This window comes from Engystomops pustulosus, chromosome 8 (genome assembly GCF_040894005.1).
Source record: "Engystomops pustulosus chromosome 8, aEngPut4.maternal, whole genome shotgun sequence".
Taxonomy (NCBI): Eukaryota; Metazoa; Chordata; class Amphibia; order Anura; family Leptodactylidae; genus Engystomops; species Engystomops pustulosus.
The window spans coordinates 60,308,478-60,334,626 of record NC_092418.1 but is presented as its reverse complement, the minus strand read 5'-3'; the positions used below and the strand labels follow the sequence as shown (position 1 = coordinate 60,334,626).

Genomic DNA, 26,149 nt, shown 5'->3' with positions numbered 1-26,149 from the left:
TGGTGCCGGATTGCATATGTACTTGGTCTTGTAACATTACAACCACTGAACTAGCGGCACTGTGGTTGTCCTCCAGCTGGTTTACTCGTTGTGCCACCTGCTGTAGGCCCTGTTGCACCAGGGCTATTTCTGCCCTGCAAGCCTTCTTGACCTCAGACATTAGCATCTTAAAGTCCTGCTTCATAGGCAGTTGCTGGATATGGGACCAAATCAAATCAGATGACATGTAATCTTGGGATAATGTCTGAGCCAGCTCCTGTAGCCTTTGTGACTGGTGGAGGTCTGAGCAGTGTGGAGGTTCTGGAGGCGCTGCGAGTTGGCAGCCGCAGCGTAGATCTGAGGAGCGGGTGATCCGAGACTCGGGAAGTCTGCTAGGTCCAGAGTAGAGACGGGTGGCTGGGCTGGCTGAGCTGTTCCTGCCGAAGATGTGGCTGCGGGCGTGATCTCGGATCACTGCCGCAAGGCCTCAGGCGGCTTTACCAGGTAATTATTCGGTGTGATCACTGTAGAATCTTCTCCAACGGGGCCACGGGTGTTGCAGGTGGAGGTTATCCTACAATTACCTGTGAGGGGGATCGCCAGGAGCTTGTTTTAGTTGCTGATATAGCCTGGCTGGTACGGAGTGAGTCACTCACACGTCTGCTTACATCAGGCTCTGGCCACGCCCCCATGTGTCCTGCATTTTTAAGCACTCTAGTGACACCCCTGGGAAATGACGACATATGACCTGATGTTAAGGGTTTGGTCACACATTGCATCGTGATTGCATTTTAATTGCGCTTTTAAACACATTACAACATCTGATGAGAGTTGAGAGATAATAAACATGATAGAGAGATAGTAAAGGCATGTTAAGGCATGCGTTAACACCGTGTTTACATTGTGTAAAAACCAATGTTAACAGTAATTTAAATCATCTCTCCTCAGCTCTTGTAATGTATTTGAAAAGGCAACCAAAAAGCCAAATGTGACCTCACCCTTAAAAGTAACCAATAAATTAAAAAACATGTAAATGCAAAATTTTATGAATTTAGAACAGGTCCATGAAAAAAATCCTTCCTTTGTACTTGCCCTGGACCAGGTGCTGATTTGCGCCTAAAAAGTCGCAAAAATAAGCAAAAAAAGTGATTCTTGCTATGGACCTGGCTTCAAGTACCATGGTCAATATCTGCAAAGAGTTTGTAGGTTCTCTCCGTCATTGCCTGGATCCTCCGGTTTCCTCCCACACTCAAAAAAACACACTGGTAGGTTGATTAGATTGTGAGCTTCATTTGGGACAGGGACCGATTTGGCAAGCTATGTGCAGAGCTGCATAATCTGTGTGTGTGCGCTATGTAAACAAAGAATTATTATTATTATTATTATTATTATTATACATAAGTGAAAAGTTGCACGGTACATCTGGAAAATTAAGATACATGAGGCATACTGCACAAGGTGCAGACCAAGGTGTACTTGAAAAACGACAGCAAACGTTGCAGTGACTAAAATTTCAATTTGACGAGCATAAATAAAGATACATGTCCCCCATTGATTTCTTTCTTATTTTGTCATATTTTATTTGATCAGTGAACTTTTTTTTGTATCTTTTAGATAGTTTGTGCAGTAAAAATACCAGAAACACCATTCAAATATCAGATTGACAGGTGCTTTTTGCTCCTGCAAATTAGTAGTAGAAAACACTGCTAAATGTCAGTGAATTTGCTGTGTGGCCTTAGCCTTAACATGATTGTTTTCATGCTTGTAATATTAATAGTTCATTTACAGCACTTTTTGTTAGTCTATTGCACTGTTAATTATATTCATATGCAGCTTAAGTTAAAGGCAACTAAAAAATAAGTAAGCATTTGAGTGCTTAATGTGTGGTAATAGATAGGATAACATCTGCACACTATATTTAGAATGCAGTGAACATTTGCAGTTATACTCCTTTGCACAGTACATTTCTCCAGATGTGTACTTTTAATTCTCTTCCTGCTCTGTAAGGTCAAACACAGGTCCTTCCATGTTGACTTTGCAATTCACTTGGCAATAGATTGCAATGCAAGCCCTATATGGGATTGTTCAGCACAGAAGGGGTTTCGTGATGGCAACACCTCTCAAGTTTCAGAAAGGGGCTGGAATTTAATGCATGCCAAAGATTTCCCTATTTAAGAACATTGCAAGGGATTCTCTCTGGCTAAGTTCTGTGTAAGGGCCCATTGCTGAAGGGGTGGGGGAACACTTGATGGTGCTAATTTAAGAAGATTTTTATTTTTCATTTTCCCCCCAGTGTGCACTTAGAGTCTCATGTCTAACATTTAGACATGATGAGCTTTGTGCAAATATCTTCCCTTTTCTGCATCATTGCAGTGACTTACCCTTCCCTAATTCTGGCACAACAGCAGGAAGGTGAGTAACTGTGACACCTTTTTATTTATTTTCATGGTCAAAAATGCTCACACTCTAAATGCAGTGTATGTAATACATGTATCAGGAGGCTTAAATGTCCTTCATCATGATTCAGCATGACAGTTATTGCTTTACTTTGAAAGCATCACACAAAACATAGAAAAGTAACAGGTTGCAGTCCTGCACATGTAAGTCTGCTAGTGCAGGTAATGTGTCCTGAGCTGCAATGTTATCTTATCTTTCTATACTAGTAAAACAGCTGTGCTAAAATGGTACTGTAAAAGTCCCTGCTAATAAGAGTTAAACAACGTACAGATGTGCAATTAAACATCTTAATGTCCTTGTAGACCTCTAGATCTTCTATTCCATACTACTGCCTTGTAAATTTTGAAGCATATGCCCAGTTTTTTGAAAATGGCTTACAAACCATAGTTAAATTATTTCTAGTAGTCAACATTTTACTAATGTTTAAATATGTAATTTATTCCTTTAAGATTCGGATTTTGTATTAAAACCCCAAAACTGTGCTATAGAGATGTAAAGATGTGATGGCTTGCATGCAGAAAACTTACCATTATCAGAGCAATGTATAGCTCCATATAAATGATACAGGTGTTTTATCGTAATTGGTAAATAAAATGCATACATTTTGTTTTGCTAAGTGTATATATGAATATTAAATAGGTGTCTGCACAGTAACTTACACGCAATTCAAATTTTTTTTTAACTATTTTAACTTTCAAGTTCTAGAAGGAATGGGTAGTAAATAATTAAAGGATCAGTAAAATATCTTGTCTTACAGTATACAAATGTTCACTTCAACTGCTATTCACAGTAGGGATAGGTACACCCAACCCATTTCAATCACTCGAAGAGGGATAGAGTGTGCTGGAAAAAAAAAATCTTCTACTAAAAAAAAAATCTTTGTCCGAACATCGTGTACATAGAATTGATACACATAGTAAAAAGATAGCTCACACTGCAGAAACCCCTGGAATCAGGCTTGGTTATAGTGCACCTGGCACATTTAGTTAATGTACCATGACCAAGTTTAACAGTTTCCATGTAGTCATATGTAGACTATGAATATTCACCCTATGTTGTAACAGCTGGAATAGACTGAGTGAAAGCATGTCTGTCTGAAACTGGCAATGTACAATGTAATGATCTCATCAGTATTAATATATGACATGTTAGTATAGAAATAAGTGATTAATGACATTATTTTTTTCCTTTGGGCTTGGCAATATGGACCACTGACTTAAAAAGAAGATGATGTAAAACATATGTTCTGTAGAACTTATTTTATTAGCCATGTGTTACAAGACAAAGCATGGAAATAGCCTGTTTGATCATTCATATTCAAGTATATATGAATTAGAATTTTTTTGGAAAAAGCATTTATTACTTCAAATTCAACGCCAAGCAGACGAGACAGATGTGTTACTGCCATCTAGTGGTAATCTAGTATTACAAAAATCAGCCACACCTTGAATGCTCCTTTTCATCTGTTCTCATTTTTCTTTGTCTGTTACCTCGTAAATAATATCAGTACATGCAAAGATTATACATTTTACATAAAAACACATAACAGAATAGTGGTAAAGAATATACATGCTAAATAGTGATCTTATGTCTCATTTATTCTTTATCACATTTATAAAGCAAACATGTACCTTATGGTATTATTTCCCCCTACTTGTTGTAAATTTCTTTATTTTACTTAGTGAACTTTTACTTTATTAACTTAGTGTAAACGTTTTCTATGGCAATGAATCGGTGAAAAACACATTAAACCTGTAAATGCATTGCATTTTTTATGTTTCTCCATACACTTGTTTAGGCTGCTTTTCAATGCGTGTCTGACACCTGAATACAACTGGTTAGTGTTCAATACAAGTCCTGCACATAAAAAAAAAGAAAAATGTGCAGAACACGATTGTTAAAACACTTTTGTGAAAGGGGCTTTAAGTTATCTACAGAAAGTTATCCTTTAATACAATAGTTTTTTATTTGTTTTTTTTTAAGTTTTAGAATTTAACAGGAACTCTTAGAAGTGTAAAGCACAACTAGAAAATCATGGGAATTCTCATGATTTAGGAAAATAAATAATGGATGAGTGCAAACATTCAAGACAGTTTTGTACACCATAAAGGATAAATGTTATATGTACTTATCTTATAGATATCATAATGCACTTAAAGTACTTGGGCATCTACCATGGTAAACAAGTCTGCACTGGAAGTGGATGGTTGCCCATGAGAAATTAATATACACCTAGTAAGGGATTTGGTTTATAGGTGGTGACCTATTTTAGTGAATGATTGCATTACCCACAAAATAACAATTCTGGAGCACCATGAAAAATACATTTCTTACCATATCATACCATACCATATGTCAAATAATGATCCAGATTTCTTACTTCAAAGGGAATACAATCACTCACTGAAGGACAGAAGAAGCAGCAAGTATGTGTGTGTATGTGTGTGTGTGTATTTGTTATTCATGCAAGGCACTGTGTGTCTCATCTCATGTCTTCCAGCATCTCCCTCATCCGCCATCCCTTCAGCTGACATCATCTTCTGCTGAAGGGATGAGGAGCACTCTGGGACATATGAGCTGAGAGGCACACTCCATTGGATGAATAACACATGCCCTTTCGCTGCGTTGGCCCTTCTGGCAAAGTGCCAGCTAGGCTTACAAAGTTCATTTTCTGGGGATAGGGACTGCGCATTAGGTTTATTAGTGAAAATCTGGGGACAGATTCTTTTTAAATGACATTTATTTCACTTCATGTTGCTAACTATTACAATGCAGCACAGATATAGTTAATTCAACTGTTGTTAAACGCAGCACAGAAGTCATAGTTATAGTCTGGAAGTGGCATACACAAAATATGTATCATTACATGTATGTTTTAGATTATCCTTTATGAAACAACAATTTTGAAGGGTCTTTTCTAATAACTCTGTATTGTAACATTACTCTGTTATTTTTCCTAGAAATGTACAACATAAATATTCAAACAATTTTGCCAATTAGGGGTGCATTTCTCAATATTCTAACATTGTCCATTCAATGCTGCTTAAGTCATGTTTCCGAAAAGGGAAATTGAAACAACACATTTTAAATTTATTTATTCAACAAAAGAATGCAACAGCACAAACATGCCAAAAATATAACAGTTTATGGTAAAGGTTTGTCAACAAGAATTATGTCATTACATACAGCTGAACATATATTACTGTAATTGTGAGTGCTGCAACATGCAACAGCTGCCAGACATATGAGGCAATGCAGTTTTCATTTACAAGGTTTTCTAGATTTACTCACTGTCCAATGAATGCCTTTGTCAGATTCATCCACCAAATTTTTCTGTAAACCATGAACACCCTAACACTTAACAGACTGTATTCAGACTACATCAGTATTGAACTCCCTCCTCTGCCTCCTGGCACTGTCTGAGAGACATAGTCTGTTTCATGTCAGCTTGACAATGGAAAACATGAGATAAGTCAGTTCCTAGACATTTGTTAGCTGTAATTTGGAGCATTGACTTTGGACTTGAAAATTTGGCATTGTGTATTGAAAGTGAATGCCTTAGAGATTAGCTAAGAAACCACTTCCATTTTCCATAATGTATTCCCTTGAACACTGTTTGTGTTACCAGTAAATCAAAATGTGATGTCCTTTTTCCTAAGGCTGCCTCTCCCTTCCATAAAGTCCATGAAAACGAAGTATTAGTATTCAAAAGGTCTGAAGTAACTTACAGTAACACGCATTTAAGTCTATGGCCATTACAAATATTTAAATTCATGGTTACTTTTCCTCATTTTTTCATCCACTGATACATTGGTTTTGTAGGTTAAATTCTCAGCTTGTACAGTAAATGAGAAATTGTTAAAATGAATCTAACTCAGCTACATAAAGCAACTGAAAAAGACATTCCTCACATTTGTGATCATTCTTGTCTCAAGTTGTTGTTCTTAGATGACAAGCATAAAGTAGCCTGTAAGCCATACAACATGTCCAGTATATTTATACACACAGAAAGGCTACATTCAGATGAACGTGTGCCCGATGCGCCGTAGCACGGGAGAGGGAGGAGGGGGTCAGCGTTGCTTGCTCCCACCCCCCTCCATAGAGATAAATGGTGCACGGCGCCATAATACGTGGAAAAGATACCCTGTTTCCCCTAAAATAAGACATCCCCTGAAAATAAGACCTAGTACAATTTTGTTCAGGCTTAGAAATATAAGGCCTCCCCTGAAAATAAGACCTAGTGGCAGTCATTGCTACAGCTCCCCTCGCGCCATATATTAGTATTAGGAAATCTTTTAGATGCTGCAGAAGGTTGTGACATGGGAAAGAATTCATGGAAGCAAATCACCGGCTGTTGTGCTGCAGATGTGATCCCAGCAGCTCCCAGGATAAGAAGGCTCATTTATGGGAAGTGCTTTTACTAAACATAAGAGATTGGGGCCAATGATTCTAATAGAAATTGAGTCACAAGAAATACAGCATGAAATTCAGAGTTTGGAGAGCCATAAGGATTCCAGAAATGTTGATTTTTTTGTTCAATGATAAATGTAAATTCTCCTTGGAAAAATAAGACATCCCCTGAAAATAAGACCTAGCGCCTCTTTAGGAGCAAAAATTAATATAAGACACTGTCTTATTTTCGGGGAAACAGGGTAGGACATGTCCTATCTTTTCCAGGTACAGAACAGTATGGCTCCATACTGTGCCTTGCGCCCCCAACAGTCGTCTAAGTCAGTAGCCCAAGTCAGTAGTATCAATTAAAATAGTTTTAATTTAAACCATGAAAAGGAGAACCTATGACACCAGAGTGAACAGAGCCCAGATATTAAACCCTAATTCCCAGATTTCTCTAGAGTTGTAATTACAGTCACCTCATGTACAGTGCTTCTAGCCCTTTTTTTTATTGGAGGTCTGTATATGTATTATTATAACCAATCTTTAGTCACTTACAGGTACAATATCACCATCTATCACAACTTACAAGGACAATATAACCATCTAAAGGAGTTCTTAAAAACATAGTTCCACACTTACTTCACAGTCTGCGCCAGTATTCTGGTGTAGACTGCATATAGATACATGCGCTTGCACAATGAAGCGATTTCGGACGTATTCTGTCATGGCTGAACTATGCCGTAGTGCAGTTTACCTCAGTACTAATAAATGTGGGCCATAACCCAGACATTCAAAGGGCTAAACCATTTAGTCTATTAATATTTAACATTTATTGAGCCAAATTAAAAAAGAAAGTACAATAGCAAGTGTTTGGTGAAGTGATACACTTTAAAATTATCTTCCCAGGATTAAATGTTAAGACAATTTCTCCAAATGTTTTTTATCCGATGCTATCCTTCCATCACATGGGCCGACAGCATGCAGCCCATATAATGGTGGATCTGGCGCAGGTGATGTGTGATACCATGACTTATTCCCTATACCCCAGCTCTGGTCAAGGTGCAAGGAGATGAACTAGGCAAGTATTTATTTTTATACCAATGGCTACTGGGCAATCTTTGTGACTACCATCTACTGGAGCATCACTGTGACTTCTGGGGGTATCATCGTGACTGCTAGCTACTGGGGCATCACTGTGACTAATGGCTATGGGGGGCATTATTGTGGCTACTTGGGGCATCACTGTGACTGCTGGCTACTGGGGACATCACTGTGACTACTGGCTACTGGAGGGGTTATTTAGGATACTGGGGGCATTATTGTGAATACTGGCTACTGAAGGCTGTAACTAGGGGCTACTGGGGGCATCACTGTAACACATGGCTACTAGGAGAATCACTGTGCTAGATACTAGGAGCATCCCTGTGAATAATGGCTACTGGGGGAATTATTATGACTTGTGACTACTGGGGTCATTATTATGGCTACAGGGGCATCATTGTGACTGCTGGCTCATGGGAACATTGTGCTGTAGCCTGTGAAACTTAAGCATGGAGGGGCAGTTTTCGGACAGTTTATTCTTGCTCTAACTGTACACTGTCACTGATAAAATAAAATTAAAAGCATCTTCCCCAACCGAAAGGAACCATGAACGGTTCAAACCCAGTTAGTTCCTGTCTCGGTTTCCTGTGTACCCGTTTGCTGATCTTTAGCTTGTTATCAACTTTAACATATATCTTTTCCTAAACCTACTGATCTCCTGTGACCCCAGCTTGCTTTTTACTTCTAACCTGTGTTACCTGCCTGAAACTAGAACATCTTTTGAACCACTTGGGCCAGCTGCCACCTACAGTCATGGTCAAAAGTTTTGAGAATGACACAAATATAATATTTTCATGTGATCTGTTGCCCTTTGGTTTTTATGTGTGTTTGTCAGATGTTTTTCTTATCACATATAGAAATACGAGTTCAATCATATTATGAGTAACAAAAGCTTTTATTGACAGTTAGAATGAGTTAATTCAGCAAACTCAATATTTGCAGTGTTGACCCTTCTTCTTCAGGACCTCTGCAATTCTCCCTGGCATGCTCTCAATCAACTTCTGGACCAAATCCTTACTGATAGCAGTCCATTCGTGCACAATCAATGCTTGCATTTTGTCACAATTTGTTGGTTTTTGTTTGTCCACCCGTTTCTTGATGACTGACCACAAGTTCTCTATGGGATTAAGATCTGGGGAGTTTCCAGGCCATGGACCCAAAATCTCTATGTTTTGTTCCCTGAGCCATTAAGTTATCACCTTTTGCTTTATGGCAAGGTGCTCCATCATGCCGGAAAAGGCATTGTTGATCACCAAACTGCTCTTGGACGGTTGGGAGAAGTTGCTCTTGGAGGACATTCTGGTACCATTTTTTAGTCATGGATGTGTTTTTAGGCAAGACTGTGAGAGAGACGATTCCCTTGGCTGAGAAGCAACCCCACACATGAATGGTTGCAGGATGCTTTACAGTTGGCATGAGACAAGACTGATGGTATCGCTCACCTTGTCTTCGCTGAACAAGCTGTTTTCCAGATGTTCCAAACAATCGGAAAGGGGATTCATCAGAGAAAATGACTTTACCCCAGTCCTCAGCAGTCTACTCCCTGTACCTTTTGCAGAATATCAGTCTGTCCCTGATGTTTTTTCTGGAGAGAAGTGGCTTCTTTTGTTGCCCTCCTTGACACCAGGCCTTGCTCCAAGAGTCTCCGCCTCACAGTACGTGCAGATGCACTCACACCTGCCTGCTGCCATTCCTGAGCAAGCTCTGCACTGCTGGTAGCCCGATCCCGAAGCTGAAACACTTTTAAGAGACAGACCTGGCGCTTGCTGGTCCTTCTTGGGCGTCCTGGAGCCTTTTTGGCAACAATGGAACCTCTCTACTTGAATTCCTTGTTTTTGTGTCTTTTCATACTGTAGCATTGTTTTTGAGCCTGTTTTGCGAAAAAACACCAAACTAGCCGCGCAGCAAAACAAACCATGTTTCCCTCATTTATCCTACCAATACAGATGTTTTTCTGCACCTAATAATATTCATCATTTGTGACTTTTCATTCCGGCGCAAAAACGGGTTCAAAAATACTCCAGCCTGAAGGTGGAGTAAGCACTGAGCTCTTGTGCAGAGCAGCTTATCCCCAGAAGCAGAGCTCAGCAGTCATTACAGACTCTACCTGTCTAGCCTTTATTTACACTTCATGACCTTCTATTCACAAAACAATCTGCAAAAGCCTCAGCTCAGAGCAGGACACAAAAGAAGTGAGAATGATTTTGCAGATACTACAGAGAAATGTACCATGTAGCAGGATGACCACATTGGGTCTGAGGAGGATACTGCCCAGAATTACTGGGGGGCAGCAGATGATCAGCACTGGGCAATCCCCTCCAGGAGAAGCCACTGCTGAGGACATCACTGTGTCCAGTTGGTCATCTAGGCTCTGCTGTGAGTGTCATTTTCATGCTGGGGTGTGGGAGAGAAACAGAGAGGAGTTTGTAGTACGAAGGGACACATGTAAGTGTCCCAATCTAACATTGCACCTAAACTGCACCTAAACTACGCCTAAAGTAAAATAATTAATAAGAAGCAGGAACTCAACTCATCACAGATGGTTGTAACTTGTGATAATTCAGGCGCAACAACTACACTTAAGTGCAGAAAAGTGATACATCTGGCCCATGGTTTGTTAATCCATACTCGCTCTATCTCAATATCTTCCTATCTCAATATCTCTCACTGTCTATCTCTCTCTGTCTCTCTCATTCTGTTTGTTAAACCATTCTATTTATCTATATCTTTCTCAATATATTCCTATCTCAATATCTCTCTGTCTATCTGACTCTGTCTCTCTTTGTGTCTATCTATCTCTTTTTGTGTATGTGTATCTCTCCCTCTGTCTCTGCCTCCGTCTGTGTCTCTCGCTCCCTGTCTGTAAAATGAACTAATTCTAGGCACTAGTCAAGTGAAAATTTGTTGTCAATAGTGCGTGCAACCAGATCTGACTCATTCTTTGCTAAAGCAACTTATGTTTGATAAAGGAGTTTTGCCAAAATGTTACAAGATTTTCTGCTACACTAATAAACAAGCAATTTTTCACTTGATGAGTGCCAAGAATTACTTTATTCTGTGGATAGGGTATGATCACTTCTAGTGCACCTACAGTGGGAGTACATGTGCAGGGCCAACTTCTATTCCCTCTCTGTCTATGTCTGTATCTCTCCATATTACCTCCACATAAGCGGTCTTATAATCATTCCCTACAGTAATCACTCAAAGCTCAGAGCTTATATTAATGACCTGTGGCAAGAAGCTGAGAAGCTGAGCTATGATTGGTTGCTCACTGCAACAGCAGCCAGCAGACAATGGATCCTGTAGATGATAGTTAATGTATTTTGGAAAGCACATGGAGAAAAATTTTATTCAAAACCTAGTCTATGACGTTCCCTTTATCACAAGGAGAAGAAAATCTACCATTTGCTTTTATGTATTATACCTTGGGAATGCTTAGGTACACAGATGCAGAAACATATCTTGTTAAATCTCTGAACTGAGTGGTTTTGCTGAAAAAACAATTATGACAATGAGGCTCTGTCACTCCTGTGGCTGCTCCGCAATTTCTCCTCTTACCCTAATTACGCACTGCTTAAGAGAATGATGTAATCACCGTGTTGTCCCTGACAGACAGAAGTAATCAATCACTGCACCATCCCCCAGCTTCTGTGAGTCATCCAGCTCAGGTTGATTACTCCTGTCTGGACAGTTCAGGAATCTCTGTAATGTGTTTATGCATGGCAGCCTGGAGCACCCAGCCCTGAATTTTATTATAGTTTTTTTTTTAACAAAACCACTGAGAACAGGTATTAAACAAGATACATTTCTGCATCAGTGTAGCTACAGCGTTCTCAAAATATGTTTGGTTCACAAAGTATGAAAACAAATGGTAGATTTATTTTAAATTGACATACATACACACATACATACACACAGCTTTATATATTAGATTACCTCTCATTGGCAAGTCTAATAAGTATTTTTAATCTCTATAAGTGCAAATGTATGATCACACATGCTCAGAACAGAAATAAACAGAATACAGAAATACCCATGTTTAGGGCTGAATTTTTAACCGGCGCTTTCCAAAATCCACTAATTACCCACCATATACAGGAGCCATTGTCTGCTGCTGCTACCAGTTAGAATATGTTGCTTTTCTGCCACCGGTCATTAATATGAGCTCTGAGCTATGATTGGCTACTATAGGCGATGAGTAGAAGGCAACTTATGTGTGAGGTAAGATGGATAGGGATACATAGATAGGGGGAGATTGTCTGAGGTAAAACAGTTACAGTTGCCCGATCATCAGCTGCAATTTTATAATCAGCTGTGCAAAAAGGAAACTTGAGCTCTGATTGTTTGCCATGGGCAACTAGAGCAGTTCTGCTCTCAGACTCTTCTGATAAATCCCCCCATAGACATAGTGACAGAGACAGTCACTGGGATGAGAGTGTCGTTGACAGACAGTCACTGAAATGAGAAACAACCCAAGAGAGAATGTTATGTAAACAGTCCACTATATAAACCCAAGTGTTCCCTTTTCGTTGCCGAGTTCCCCCCTTCTTTTTTGCCATTTTTACAATACACCACTTTTTTTTTCCAAGTGACCCCTATATTTATGCCAAGTTTTTTACAAATGGCTCACTTCTTTACCAAGTGCCCCCTCTCTTTTTGCAAATTTTGAAAAAAAAAAAAAATTATAGTCACCTTCGCCTTTAGCCTAAATCTCAAGACGCGGGCACCAACCATCCAAAGACAGCTCCCACGATGAAAAAATCTGCAGCGAAACAACCTCTGTACTGATATTAATGCACCTGATGTTCTACTAGGTGTGCCATTATCGGCACACACTATGATGTCAGCGAGTGCTTAAAGTCATGGTGGCTGCGATGGACAATGCGGGGACATGGAGCCGATACCAGAGCATCGCTGTATAGAAGAAGACCTGCCGGGGGGCGTCGGAAGATGATTTTTTTTTTTTTACAGTCATTATATTGGGGACAGGGGCTGCAGTCTATATTCTAGGGGGCTAGTAGGCTATATTCTAGAGGGGCTGGCAGGCTATATACTACTGAGGACTGGTGGCTATATACTACAGATGGCTGGCTGGCTATACACTGGGGAGGCCGTGACCAATGCATTTCCTACCCTCGGCTTATACCCAAGTCAATAGGTTTTTCAAGGTTTTTTGTGTTAAAATTAGGGGTCTCGGCTTATACTCAGGTCTTATACTCATTATACGGTTATATATACCTAATATAAAATCTGTGATGGATTTCTTAAAATAAGTTACAATTTTCAACCAAGCCTCTTATTAGCAAGTTGATTAATGACTTATGTTATAACAACCTACAGTCAGTAATTGTACCACTCGTATAGTAACCTGTAGTAATAAACTACAATGTACATTTCTTAACCCAAATGTGCATGGTGGAGAGAGTAGAGAAATAGTTTAATATAGCAACAAAAGAAAATAGCAACTGTAAAATATAACAAGAAATAAAATATAATGTAGCAAATATAATGGAATAATAATTAATTGATGAGATTAATGTAGAGATGTGGTGCATCTAGGAGTGCCACAAGTGCTGGATTCAGCCTGAAATTGTGGAAATCAAGCATCTGACCCCTCTTCAGGAACCAGACAGTTCAAAATCTAAATTGAGTCTAGACATATTTAGAATATGATTGCCCCCACACCATTTTTTTCTTACTGTGTGGATAGCTGAGAACGTCAGTTTGCTTGGAATACAATTGTGGACCAACTTAAAACAGGTAAACCGCGCCAGCAGCACCCGTGACAGTACCCCCCCCCCCACCCACCCACCTTCAGCCTCCCCCTCTTCTTGGGCTGAAGAAACCTTTGCAGGAGGTTACGGTCAAGGATATTCTCCTCAGGCTCCCAAGATCTCTCCTCCGGCCTGCACCTCTTCCAGTCGACGAGAAAGGACCGCTTTTCTCTGACAGGACCTCCTTTACTTCGTAGACATCAGTTGCATCAGCCTCAAGAGCGGGAGGAAGTACCTGTCGGGAGAAACAATTCCAGATGACCAGTTTCAGGAGGGAGACACAGAAGAGATTCAGGCTGCGCTTGGTGGGAGGAAGGTGAAGCTTATATGCCACAGAATTGATGCGCCTCTGTATTTAAAATGAACCCAAGAATCGAGGACCAAGTTTATAGTTGTGAATCTTCAAACAAACGTACCTAGAAGACAGCCATACTCTGTCACCTGTTGAGAAGACAGGAGGAGACCTACGCTTCTTTTCCACCTACAATTTAGTGCAGGCGGAAGCCAGGTTAACTACTGATGTGTTTTCGCCCAGATGGCTCTGCGATCTCGGACCAATTCGTCTACGGCAGGAACATCAGAGTTCTCAGCAAGAGGGAGAGGTAGACGAGGATGTTGTCCCAACACAATAAAAAATTAAGCGGAGCCGGACAATTCAGAGAATTATAGGAGAACTCTGCCTATGGTAGCAGGGTGGACCAGTCGACCTGTCGGGCAGAGACAAAATGGTGGGGATAGCAGCCTAGGGTCTGATTAACCCTCTCAACTTGTCCATTGGACTGAGGATAGTAAGCAGATGAGAAGTCCAGCTTCACCTGTAGTGAAGGCACATTGACCGCCAGAAACGGGAAACAAACTGGACCCCAGGGACAATGTGCAGAGGAAGTCCATAAAGCCGGAAGATGTACTGGAAGAACAGGCTGGCAAGACGTGGAGTAGATGGCAGGCCTGGCAGAGGAACAAAGTGGGACATCTTGTAGAAGCAGTCGGTTACCACCCAGATGACAGTATTACCTGAGGAAGATGAAAGTCCACGTGCGTCCAGGGGAAGCTGGGTATCGGTAACAGCAACAGAAGACCAGCAGGATTAAGACAAGATGGCTTGTTTGGGCACAGAAGTGCAGGAGCCCACAAAATCCTGTACATCCTTGACCAGATCTGGCCACCAGCAGTGTCGGGAAATGAAGGCTACAGAGCACTGCACTCCAGGGTGCCCAGCCACAGAAGAATAATGTCCCCAAGTCAATATCCTTTTCTGAAGGGCAGGCCGAACATATATCTTGCCAGGAGGAAGTTGCCGAAGGTCCACAGGAGCAGCAAGAACCAGCTGTTCTGGAGAAACAATATGTCTAAGAGCAGGATCCTCCCCAACAACATCCTAGGCGCCAGAGAGAGCATCGCCTCAACATTCTTTTCTGCAGGATGGAAATGTATCAGAAAATTGAAACGGGAGAAGAAGAGAGACCAACAAGCCTGTCTTCGATTGAGACGCTGGGCAGTCTGGAGGTACAGGAGGTTTTTATGATCAGTACAGATACTGAATGGATGACAAGAACTTGCAGAAGATAATGCCATTCTTCCAAAGCAAGTTCAATAGCCAGAAGCTCCCGATATCCAATAGAGGAGTTCCGTTCTGTGGCTGAAAAGGTCTTGGAGCAGAACCCACTGGTGAGAGTTCGGCCCTTGGGACCCTTCTGTGTGAGAACAGCTCCAGCACCAAGGATGAGGCGTCAACCTCTAGCAGGAACGGTTTCTCAGTGTCAGGCCGGGTGAGAACAGGAGCAGATGAAAAGGCAGATTTTAGCTCCATGAAAGTGTCTTCAGGCGCCAGAGGCCAGTGCCTAGGGTTGGCGTTTTTCTTGGTCAGCGCCACAATGGGAGATACCAGGGAGGAAAATGTGGGATAACTGCCGGTAGTAATTGCTGAAGCCCAGGAATTTCTGGATAGCTCATAATCCCACTGGACGTGGCCACTGAAGTACTGCAGACACCTTGGCAGGATCTATCTGTAGTCCGTTGTCTGAAATAATATATCCTAGGAATGGGAGACACTTCTGTTAGAATTGGCACTTCTCAAGCTTAGCATATAGGCGATTTGCCCTTAGGCGCCTGAGAACTTGCCGTACATGGGCACGGTGGGATTCAATGTCTCAGAGAACAACAGCATGTCGTCCAGGTAGACCACAACACATGTATAAACTAAGTCTCTGATGTTTTTGACAAAGTCCTGGAACACCACCTGTGCATTACAGAGACCAAAGGGCATAACAAAATATTCTAATTGCCCATCTCGAGTATTGAAGGCGGTTTTCTATTCACCACTTTCACGTATGCGGTTGAGGTTATTTGCCCCCCGCAAGTCTAACTTGGTGAACACCTTGGCACCACGTAGACGATCAAACAGTTCCGTGATCAGGGGAAGTGGGTAGCAGTTTTTCACTGTGACTTTATTGAGACCGCGGTAATTGATGCACGGATGGAGAGAACCATCCTTCTTGGACACAAAGAAGAATTTTTCACGGGCAGGGGATGAAGACCTGCGTATAAAGCCCTTCTGCAGGTTCTCCTTTATGTAGGCCGACATGGCCTCAGTTTCAGGAACAGATAGGGGGTACACTCGAGTCTCTGCTTGCTTTTCTGAAAAAAACATCTGCAAAGTCCGCATATGGAACAGGGAGGCCCAGCAGAGGCTTGGAGGACTCCGGAAGTGAAACGGCTGAGACGGGACAAGGCAGTTCCAGACAATGTGACTGACACTCTGGTCCCCAACCGCGCTGCAACCACAGAAGACCCAGAAAAACTGAACGCGTGCACTGGGTTAACACATAAAAAGAAGGTCTCTCCTTGTGCAAGACCCCTTATTGTAGGCATCGGGGTTCATTGCGGTACAGAATTGTAGAGACAGAGGTTCGCCTGTAGTCACCTGGATCATTCCTGGGAAGACAGCCAAGCTCTGTCCACCTGCATAGACTCCTCTGCAGATGGTACGGCCGGAGGCTGGAGCAGCCTTTGGAAAGCAGGAGCCAAGTGAGGTAGACGTTGTGGACGGACTCAGGGTTGCTCATGACGTAACTCCTCGGTACGCTCCATAAACCACACGTCAATCCGAGTGCTCAAGATGACAAGACCACTCAGTGTAGACGGCAGGTCACGAGCGGCCAATGAGTCCTTGACTTGAGGAGAGTCCTTTCCTGAAGGTTGTGGACAGGGCTGCATCAGTCCAGGAGAGTTCTGTGGCCAGGATCCCAAACTGGACAGCATATTCTCCCACGGAAAAGTTCCCCATACGCAATATATGCTTGTTTTAAAGATTAAGCCATGCATATCTAAGTACTGACTATTCTTTACGATGAAACTGCGAATGGCTAATTAAATCAGTTATGGTTCTACATGTTTGCTACGTGGCTGCTACATACAGATCATTTCACCTACTCTTTTGCTGTTTACTTGGTCTGGGGCATTCAGTTAGTGGTGAGTTAACAATAAACAGCAGTGAGGGGCTGGAGGTAAAGGGAAAGCCCAGCAGAAACAACAATGTGGCCAGAAACAGCAGCATTTAAAGAGTTAACACCCATGATGGGTGATTCAAACCAATTCAGGCATTAACGGTGGGGAGGGTTGAGCCAAACCAAACTTCAGTACAAACCTTAGCTTTGCGGTTTGGATATGCTCAACACTACACATGAGAGCTGCACTCAGCAGCTGTGACTCCTCTAGACTGTGACTTCACTTCTCTGTACTCCTGCTTAAAAGAATATTGAGGATTAGCCACATCCCCCCACCCCCTTCTCTCTTAGTGTTATCTTCCTCCTCCTTCTCCTTCAGTGCTACAAGGAGGTCCTTGTGTAGCTATACAGCAACTCTAGAAAAAACTTAATTTTTCTACACTTCTCAATTCACTTCTCAAATCTATGTTCAATGATAATCCGCAGCCTTCAGAAATCTACAAAGAGATGAAGATGGGTTGAAGAGAAACAGAAAAGGACACACTCACAGACACAGTGCTGCAGATAACTACAGTTTCTATGTTATCAGAGTTTTCTATTAAACCCCATGCATTTTTATATTTTTGTTTGTCACTCACTCACCCCTTCGTGCTCCATAGACTTCAATAGCTGCAACCTGTCTTCCAAAAGCGGTAAACAGAGCAGTTGGAGTCGGATGGAGAAAAGGATATTTGCAATCTGAAAAAGAAGCCTTTTTCTTCAATAGGCCGACTATCACACATTCCACTAGCAGTGCGTTCATAACGCGATGCTAGCACACAGGGGGCGGGCCTCGGCCCGATCACATATGCGTTTCCAGGGAAAGCATGTGATCGGTAACCAGGCCCCGGTGTCTTGTAAATGTCCTGGGTATCATCCCTGGAAATGCACATGCGATTGAGCCGATATTGATATTGTCAGGATCATCTGAATGGACTGCTGAGTACAGATCTTGTGAGCCAAACCCAGGGCTGCATTACTACGAGCTAAAGGACAGCTGCCTTGCAGTATCTGATCCTTGGAAAGTTGGATGGTTAGAGCTCTTTGTTAGACTCAAGTGTGGGTTGATGGCTCAGGGGCTGGCAAGTCAGCAGCTGAATGAAGAATTAGATATAAATTAGAATGTTGAATAACTTCAATATACAAACATTGGGGCAGATTTACTTACCCGGTCCATTCGCGATCCAGTGGCGCGTTCTCTGCGGTGGATTCGGGTCCGGACGGGATTCACTAAGGCAGTTCCTCCGACGTCCACCAGGTGTCGCTACTGCGCTGAAGACCATCGGAATGCACTGAAGTTCACCGAGCCATCGTGGGTGAAGGTAAGCGCGTATCGAGCGACACTTTTTTTTAAAAAAACGCGTGCATGCCGGCGCCGATGCGCCACAATCCGATCGCGTGCGCCGAAATTCCGGGGCAATACAGGGAAAATCGGTGCAAAACGGAAAAATTCAGTTAACCAATCGCAAAACCGCGAATTGGGCCCTTAGTAAATGACCCCCATTATCTTCAATCCACATAAAACTGAAAACTAATTTCTCTTACAAACTAGGGAATATATTAGACAATTTAATACACTAGTCATCCTGCATGAAAGCTGTTTCTACTCACACATGAATCTTTCTACTTGCACGTTCAATTTACACTACTTAAAATGCTGACAATGTATTCCCATGAATATATTAAATAATTTCATAGAATATCCATGCAAGCTATGTTCTATAATTATATCATACCATTCCAGGAAATAATCTCCATCTGTGAACAATTGGAATGCACTAAATAAACTCACTGCAGAGAAAAAAAAAATCTCCATGTAAAAGTATTCTGCTTTGCACTATCTGCCAAAAACAGCAAAAAAAACACTCAAAAGATTCTTTTAATATGTTCTTCTCATATTTCTTATATCTTCTCATGTTCTTTCACGTAAGTTCAAACCGGGTATAGGATTTATTACAGCCAGATGTGGAGGGAAATTATTCTATATTATCAAACAGTGCCATCTACTGGTCATCAATGTAATTTTTGGAAAAAAAAAAAAATTGAAAGTTAGTAATATTTAACAGTAGTTTTGAGTTTAAATGTGTATTCCCATCTGGGCATTTACATTCATATGGCCTCCATATTCCTGCCCATAAAATGGGTGCAGATTGGGGGTCATATGATCTCTGATCATGAACAATGGCCCTGCCAGGACTTTACAATAGTATTTAAAATGATAACATACCTCACAATCCATGTGTTGAAGAAAGAGTGAAAAAAAAGAGTGACACAAATGCATATTAAACAACAACCCTTCCCCCCCCCCCTCCAGTACGCCCACACTATAGTAATTGCTCTTACACAATATATTCGCACCCTGTACAATGCCCCATTCCCCCTCCCCTGCTATTGTGGTACCTTTTTCTGCTGCCCCTTTTATTATGAACCAGTCCCAGCTACGCCTTCCCTTTCATTGGTCCCCATTTCTCTGCTCCCTTTCATTATCATGCCCCTTAACTGCAATCCCTCTTATTGTGCCACCTCTGCTCGCCTTCTTGTTGTGCCCCCTCTCTGCTGCCCTCCCTTATTATGCTCCTTATCTGCTCCCCGTATTATTGAGCCACCCCTCTCTGCTCCTCTTCTTATTGTACCCCCTCTCTTCTCCTCTTCTCATTGTGGTCCCTCTTTCTGCTTACCCCTCCTATTGTGCCCCTTTCTGTGTTCCCCACCTTATGGTTCCTCTTTTGTTAAATAGAAATAAGCTGCACTTACTTTTCCTTGTTCTCGTGACAATGTCACTGAGTCTGCCTGGCTCTGCTGTGTACAGAGACATGGCAAAGACTTGGCGGTGATGATGAGAGCTGATTGCTCGCTGTATCACAGTAGCAATGCATCTATCCTACCTCAGTAGTGAAACTTCATTAGTGAAAATAATTGTTGAATTGAATGTACTATTAACCTCAATCCCCCTGTCTTCAGCTCCATATATATATATATATATATATATATATATATATATATATATATGAAATCCACTTACCTTCTGGTGGCTTCTTTCCTCAAATGCCGACCCCAGAGCTTCATGATGTCATGCTGCTGAAAACAGCAGCACTGCATGGTGAACTCCCTGCCACATTGCCTTCATTGATATTAAAGGCTCCAGTAGTCTTGTACTGTACTTAAATGAGTACTACACATTTCAGCTCCACGGAGAGGGGGCCCGGAATTGGGCCTCAATTCCTCAGCACTTTAATTGGCCACGCCTCCAAATGGGGCCAGTCGCAGCCCCTGTGATTATTACAACCCTTTTTTCAGGTAGATTGTTCTGTCTGTTGATTTGTGGTATATTGTTGTGGTTAAACTGCTGTCTTCTCTGAGGAGACTGAGAAACAGGCACACAGGCTGCTGCAGCTTCCCCCACTTCATGTGAACTCACTATACACGGCTCGAAGGGAGCAATAAACATTTATAAAATAGTGGCAGTATTCAGAATGCTGGCAAAGGCTAAAGGTATAGCACATGCTTGTGGTACCTGTCACAAGCGAAGAATGACTTATCTGGCTACCTAACAGGTAAACTCAAGGAATATGCAAAACCTAACAATATCTATCCATAAATAATCTGAGTTCAGGTTTGTTGCAAATGTGGATTTGACCTTCCTATTCTAGGGTTGTACCAATAAGCAGTAAAGGAGAAATTCTTTTAGTGAAGCCATTTCCAGATCATCGCAGAAGAAGAACAGGGCCGGCTCCAGTTTTTAGTGGGCCCCTGGGCGACAGAGCCTTAGTGGGCCTCTTTGTGGGCTGCCCTCCAGTAGCCACACTGCCCCCCCATCCCCCTGTATACACACTGCCCCCTCCCCCTGTATACATACTGCCCCCCTCCTCACCCTGTATACACACTGCCCCCCCCCTCCCCCTGTATACACACTGCCCCCCAGCTTCCTTCTGTCTTTGGCATGTGCCTGACATACGCGCCGGCTTCAGAACTGTCACATATCGTGCGGAGCGCAGCCTTGGGGGAACCAGGACAGGTGAGTTTTAGATTTTGCCTCTATGCTGCGCTCCCGACGAGCGCAGCATAGAGGCAGCATAGAGGCAGCATAGAGGCAGAAAACTACATGAGCCGGATGGTGATCAATTGTACCAGTGTCTTAAAGCGACACTGGAACAATTGATCCGGGGCCCCGAGTGGGCCTCTCCAGTACCCCGGGCCCAGGCACTTCCCCGGGTTAGCCGGGTGCTGGTGCAGGGCCTGAAGAAGAGCCACTACTTTATGGTGGTTCACTCCATGTATCTCTAAATTTCAGTTTAAGAATCAGGAAAGCTTTTTATTTTGTTAATATGCAAGTGTGCAGATACATTATGGTCCACATGACTCAACCACATGCATATAAATGGTAGTGCATGCAGTCAGTGAAAGTCTATTTATCAGTAAAAGGCAGACTGTACAGTCCTGTTACATAGTGGCCTCCAAGGTTGACAACTATTCAAATATTGCCCTAAAAATGCATATAAAATTTTTACTTACTTTGGAATAAGCTACCTACCAATTTTAAAAATGCCACTTCATGATTAAAGAACTGTTAATCATCTTCTTTACATTTTCTCTGCAGTATTAGGAGGAGAATGTACCCATTCTGGACAAGTTTATGCGGACAGGGACGTCTGGAAACCGGAACCATGCCAAATCTGTGTTTGTGACACTGGATCTGTACTGTGTGATGAGATCCTCTGTGATGAAACCGAACTAGATTGTGAAAATCCAGAGATTCCATTTGGAGAATGTTGTCCAATCTGTCCAACCACCCCAACTGTATGTATATAATGATAAAAATATGGGCCAATGACTTGTTTATTAATTTGTTCACATTGTGACATAAAAAGTGTATAAAAACACATCACAAGGAAATTTTTTGTGTTAGCCTGTAATTGAACCATATGTTTTTTGCCAACTAAATAGACATGGCAATACGTCTTCTAAAACAAGTAAAATGTTCCAGTATCATTGCCATTAAGCATTAAAACACATTACTCTCTGAAATTATAGCAAAGATCTAGTGTTAGACTTACATAAGTCTACATAGCAAATAACAAATTACACATACTGTAGATGTAAGTAGGACAATGTATATTCTTACCTAACATAAATTTATAAAGTGATCACTATAATGAACTTAACTGCAATTCTAAACATGAATTTTATTTATTTGCAGTCTACTTCAGAACCAACTGGGACAAATGGGAAACCTGGACCTAAAGGTGACCCTGTAAGTAATTGCGAAAATAGTAAATATTTTATTTATATAGCTCCTTCATATTCTGCAGCGCTTTATAGATTATGGGGTAGATATTCAAGTAAAACAAAAAATCATGAAACAATCGAAATTAGAGCAAACATTGCAAAAGCTTACAATCTAAGGTAAAGGTGTATTCCTGGAATAAGTATGTCTGATAAAAAAAAACATAAAATGAATATAAGAAAACTCGATATCATTAGTCACAAAATGGAGCTTAAATAGTTAGATTTTATGATTCACAAAATGTTATGGGCTTTCAAAGGTAGGCAGGGGTATCACCAAGATGGCCGCCACTGGAAACCACAAGTCCCATAATCTTTTAGTCCTTAGTAACTCCTCCTCCCTCTTATTCTCTGCTCCCAGTGATGATCTAATAGACTGTCTTGCTCTGTTATCATAGTAATGATGTGCACAACTGCCATCACTGCAGATTGCCTCGCTGAGATGAAGTCTTACACAACACTGGGGGACATTTACATAAATTGTTTGTGTCTGCACTGGCTTGGCTACCGACTTGCCCTCAGAAATACATATTTTATGTTTCTGGTGCCAAAACCATTTTCTATACCTTGGACCAGAAGCTGTCCCGAGCTCCAGAAATGTGTCTAGCAGTCTAGTCCAACAGCTCATCCAGTCTGAATTGGACCCTAGAAGGACAGGCAGTAGACATCCTAATGTGTTGAGTGTTTTTCCAGTAATGCTGGCAGTGTAATCTAAGTACAGCATTATGGTTTTATGTCCTTGCTAGACCAAATTTTTTTTGTCTACTTTCCACCAGTTTACAGCACCCAAAAATGGCTACAGTACATATTAATTGGGTCGGAGTTTCCACTCAGCCAAAGCCATGCTCCTTTTCAAAGTAGAGTTAGGGCAGGCGGAAAAAGTAACTTTTTCTGGCACCACTAGCTAATAAATATGTCGGAGAGCAAAACATGTGGTGAGAGCACCACAAAACAGGTTGAAATGCCATAGTAAATGTCCCCAACTGGCCATACTGGATGTATCCAGCCAAGAATAGTGGTGATCACATGACCTGCCCAGGCATTTGATGTAGGCATACAGTATGATCAGCAGCCATCTGCTGTCCTGTGCCTGCTCTTCACTAAGAAAATCAACGGACTGATTAATGGGCCAGTAACATTTTAATTCTTCATTACAGTGTATCAAGGAGTGGTAGAGTAGGAAATAAGTTGCCATTCACCATTGCAGACTTTAAATTGTAATTTTTTAATTTCATATTCTTAAAATACATGCGTGCAAAGACAGGGAGAGAAAGGACCACAGGGCCTGAGAGAGAAGGACGAGTCGTTAAGCGCTGTCCTTCATCTTGCCTAGTTTAGCATGGTGTTTAGCATGTTAAATGGGCTGCCAACCAAACTCACACCCACAACTATAAAACAATTAGTTAAAAAAAAAAAACTAAAAGAGGTGGAGTCTAAATATGCAACACCTCCGTAAGCAAAATGTCCCGTCGGACTTGAAAGGACACTGTGTTAGAAAACTCCTCCAGTCAACTAAGCAGATGGGCGGAGCCAACGAGGCTGGACTGTAACGGAACTGAAAGGGAACTAGAGCCCAACATTAATGGAGTTATATTCAAAACAATAAGGAATGGGAAGGGCATAGCTAAGTACATCGGACCTGAAAGAAAAAATTTGGACTTTAAACATCATATGAGCTCGGCAGGGTTTAACCAATCATTGACTACTTGGGCGTGGTTAAGTCTATCGGACTTGAGGGAAAACTTTAAAGAATACATGCGTAGGCCCGTAGGCATGGTTGCAATCCTAAAAGGAAATAAACGAGGTGATATATGTCTACGGCCAGACTCAGCCAATAGTAAACCTCAGTAGGCGGAGTTACCACAACAAGTCAGAACAGTCCGTAAAAAAGGTGATTTTTCATTTGTGGTGCAACATAGAAATATGCTTAAGAGACCTTCAGGGGACATGTTATAAGAGAAGGCACTGTTAGTTAGAGGAAGGGTTTGTGGTTTTCCCATTTCTTCTTTCAACCCTCTGAGAATAACTGGATCTGAACATCCAGAGCGCCATTAACCGCAGTGAGAGCTTTGCAAACTATATATAGAGACCGCTCATTTACTTTCAAAATTATACAATGAACACCCCTCCTTAAATTGTGTTATATTCTATGATCCCATGGATCAATTGTATAATATACAGTGCCCTCCCTATTAACTGGTTAACACCATGGAACAGAATTCTTATTAGTGGGCTGTTGCCGCATCATCCTATGGTCCCTGCTGCGTCTGCCAGACAGGGAGATATCTCCTTGCTGGGCGATCAGGGGTGCCAGGTGGTTTCCATGGCAGCCAGAGGTGAGATGAAGATCTCCGTGTCTGCCATGTACGGTGGCCTATTAGACCCAGTTCAAGATGGCAGTTCAGATGGCCGTTCAGGGTCCTAAGATCTGATTGCATAATTTGCGGCCAAATCATGCCCCCCATAAACTTCTATGCCTCCTGGCATCTTACAGGCACTGCCTGCAGACTTCAGGGCTGCCTTTACAGCGATCGGCGCCCCCTGAAGATGGTGCGGGGGGAGTTTGCGATCATGGGGGAGAGACCCCTGTCAGGCATGTAAAATGTTGCAGTCAGAGTCCAGTCCTGATAATTTTCAGCTGACATCCAGTGTATTTCGATGCCGGCCCAACTCCAATCTCGAGCTGAGCCGGCATCAGCCCTGCCTCCGGACGCTGAGCGCTAATGGGTTAAAAGGAACCTGTCATCACACTAACCCCCTAAGCTAACAAAGAGTACCTTCTTCTGTAATATGTATGTCCCCTGGAGGTCTTTTTGGCATATTTCTAGATTGAGACATGAATGAAAAATCATCTTTTATTTTTTTGTACGATATAGTCAGGTAGTCAGGTAACCCTGGCTTCTACAGTCCGTTTGTTCTGCCCACTCCATTCATCCAGCGTCCCAGCCCTGCCACCTTATTGAGACGTAATTCTCAGACTACCTAGAGATCTTACACATGCACACTGTGCCTTTGATCGCGGAGCCGGCACTGTGCATACTATGGCAGCTTCACAAGCACACGGCCTTTATGACATGTTGCCAATTAAGAGGCAGGACTGGGAGGCTAGATGCCTAGAGTGAGTCGAGCATCATACAAAAGAATAAAAGATGGGTTTTCACTCATGCTGCAACCTTAAAACATGCTAAAAGAACCCCCAAGGGACGTACATATTACAGTCTGTTTGCTGTGCCCACTCCATGCCTCTGGGTTTTTGGCCTTTCTAATTTCAACGTCATTCTCTAGCTAGAGATTTTGCACATGTGCAGTGTGCCTGTGATCACTGAGCCAACACTGCACATTCTGTGGCAGCTTCACAGGCACATTGCTCATGTGCCGCTTTGCATGACATACTAAAAGTTGCACAAGATCTCTTGACAGAAGGAGGATGACATCTCAATTAGGAGGCGCTGGGATGCTAGATAAACAGACTGCATCGTAAAAAGATGATTTTTCATTCATTGTGCAATATAGAAAGGACCTGTCACCCAAAATTTCGGCGCTAGTGCTAGTGCTTGAACAAGCGCCGCAGTGTTAGAAGGATAGCGTTACCAGAAACCTCCGGTAACGCTATCTTACACTGCGGCGGGGTACAATGTAATCGTCGGCACGTCATGCGGCAGTCACCGCCCCTGA

General features: G+C 42.1%; 1 protein-coding gene across 1 annotated transcript in view; it reads left to right on the top strand.

Moving 5' to 3' along the window:
* Nucleotides 1-2,165: 2,165 nt before the first annotated feature.
* The window catches only part of COL3A1 (collagen type III alpha 1 chain), a 70,364-nt gene continuing 46,380 nt past the window's right edge, over nucleotides 2,166-26,149 (top strand). Inside the window, exons 1-3 of the mRNA XM_072120969.1 lie at nucleotides 2,166-2,391; nucleotides 21,789-21,988; nucleotides 22,389-22,442. Coding sequence (XP_071977070.1) covers nucleotides 2,307-2,391; nucleotides 21,789-21,988; nucleotides 22,389-22,442 — 339 coding nt within the window. The 5' untranslated portion in view covers nucleotides 2,166-2,306. The remainder of the gene's footprint in view (nucleotides 2,392-21,788; nucleotides 21,989-22,388; nucleotides 22,443-26,149) is intronic.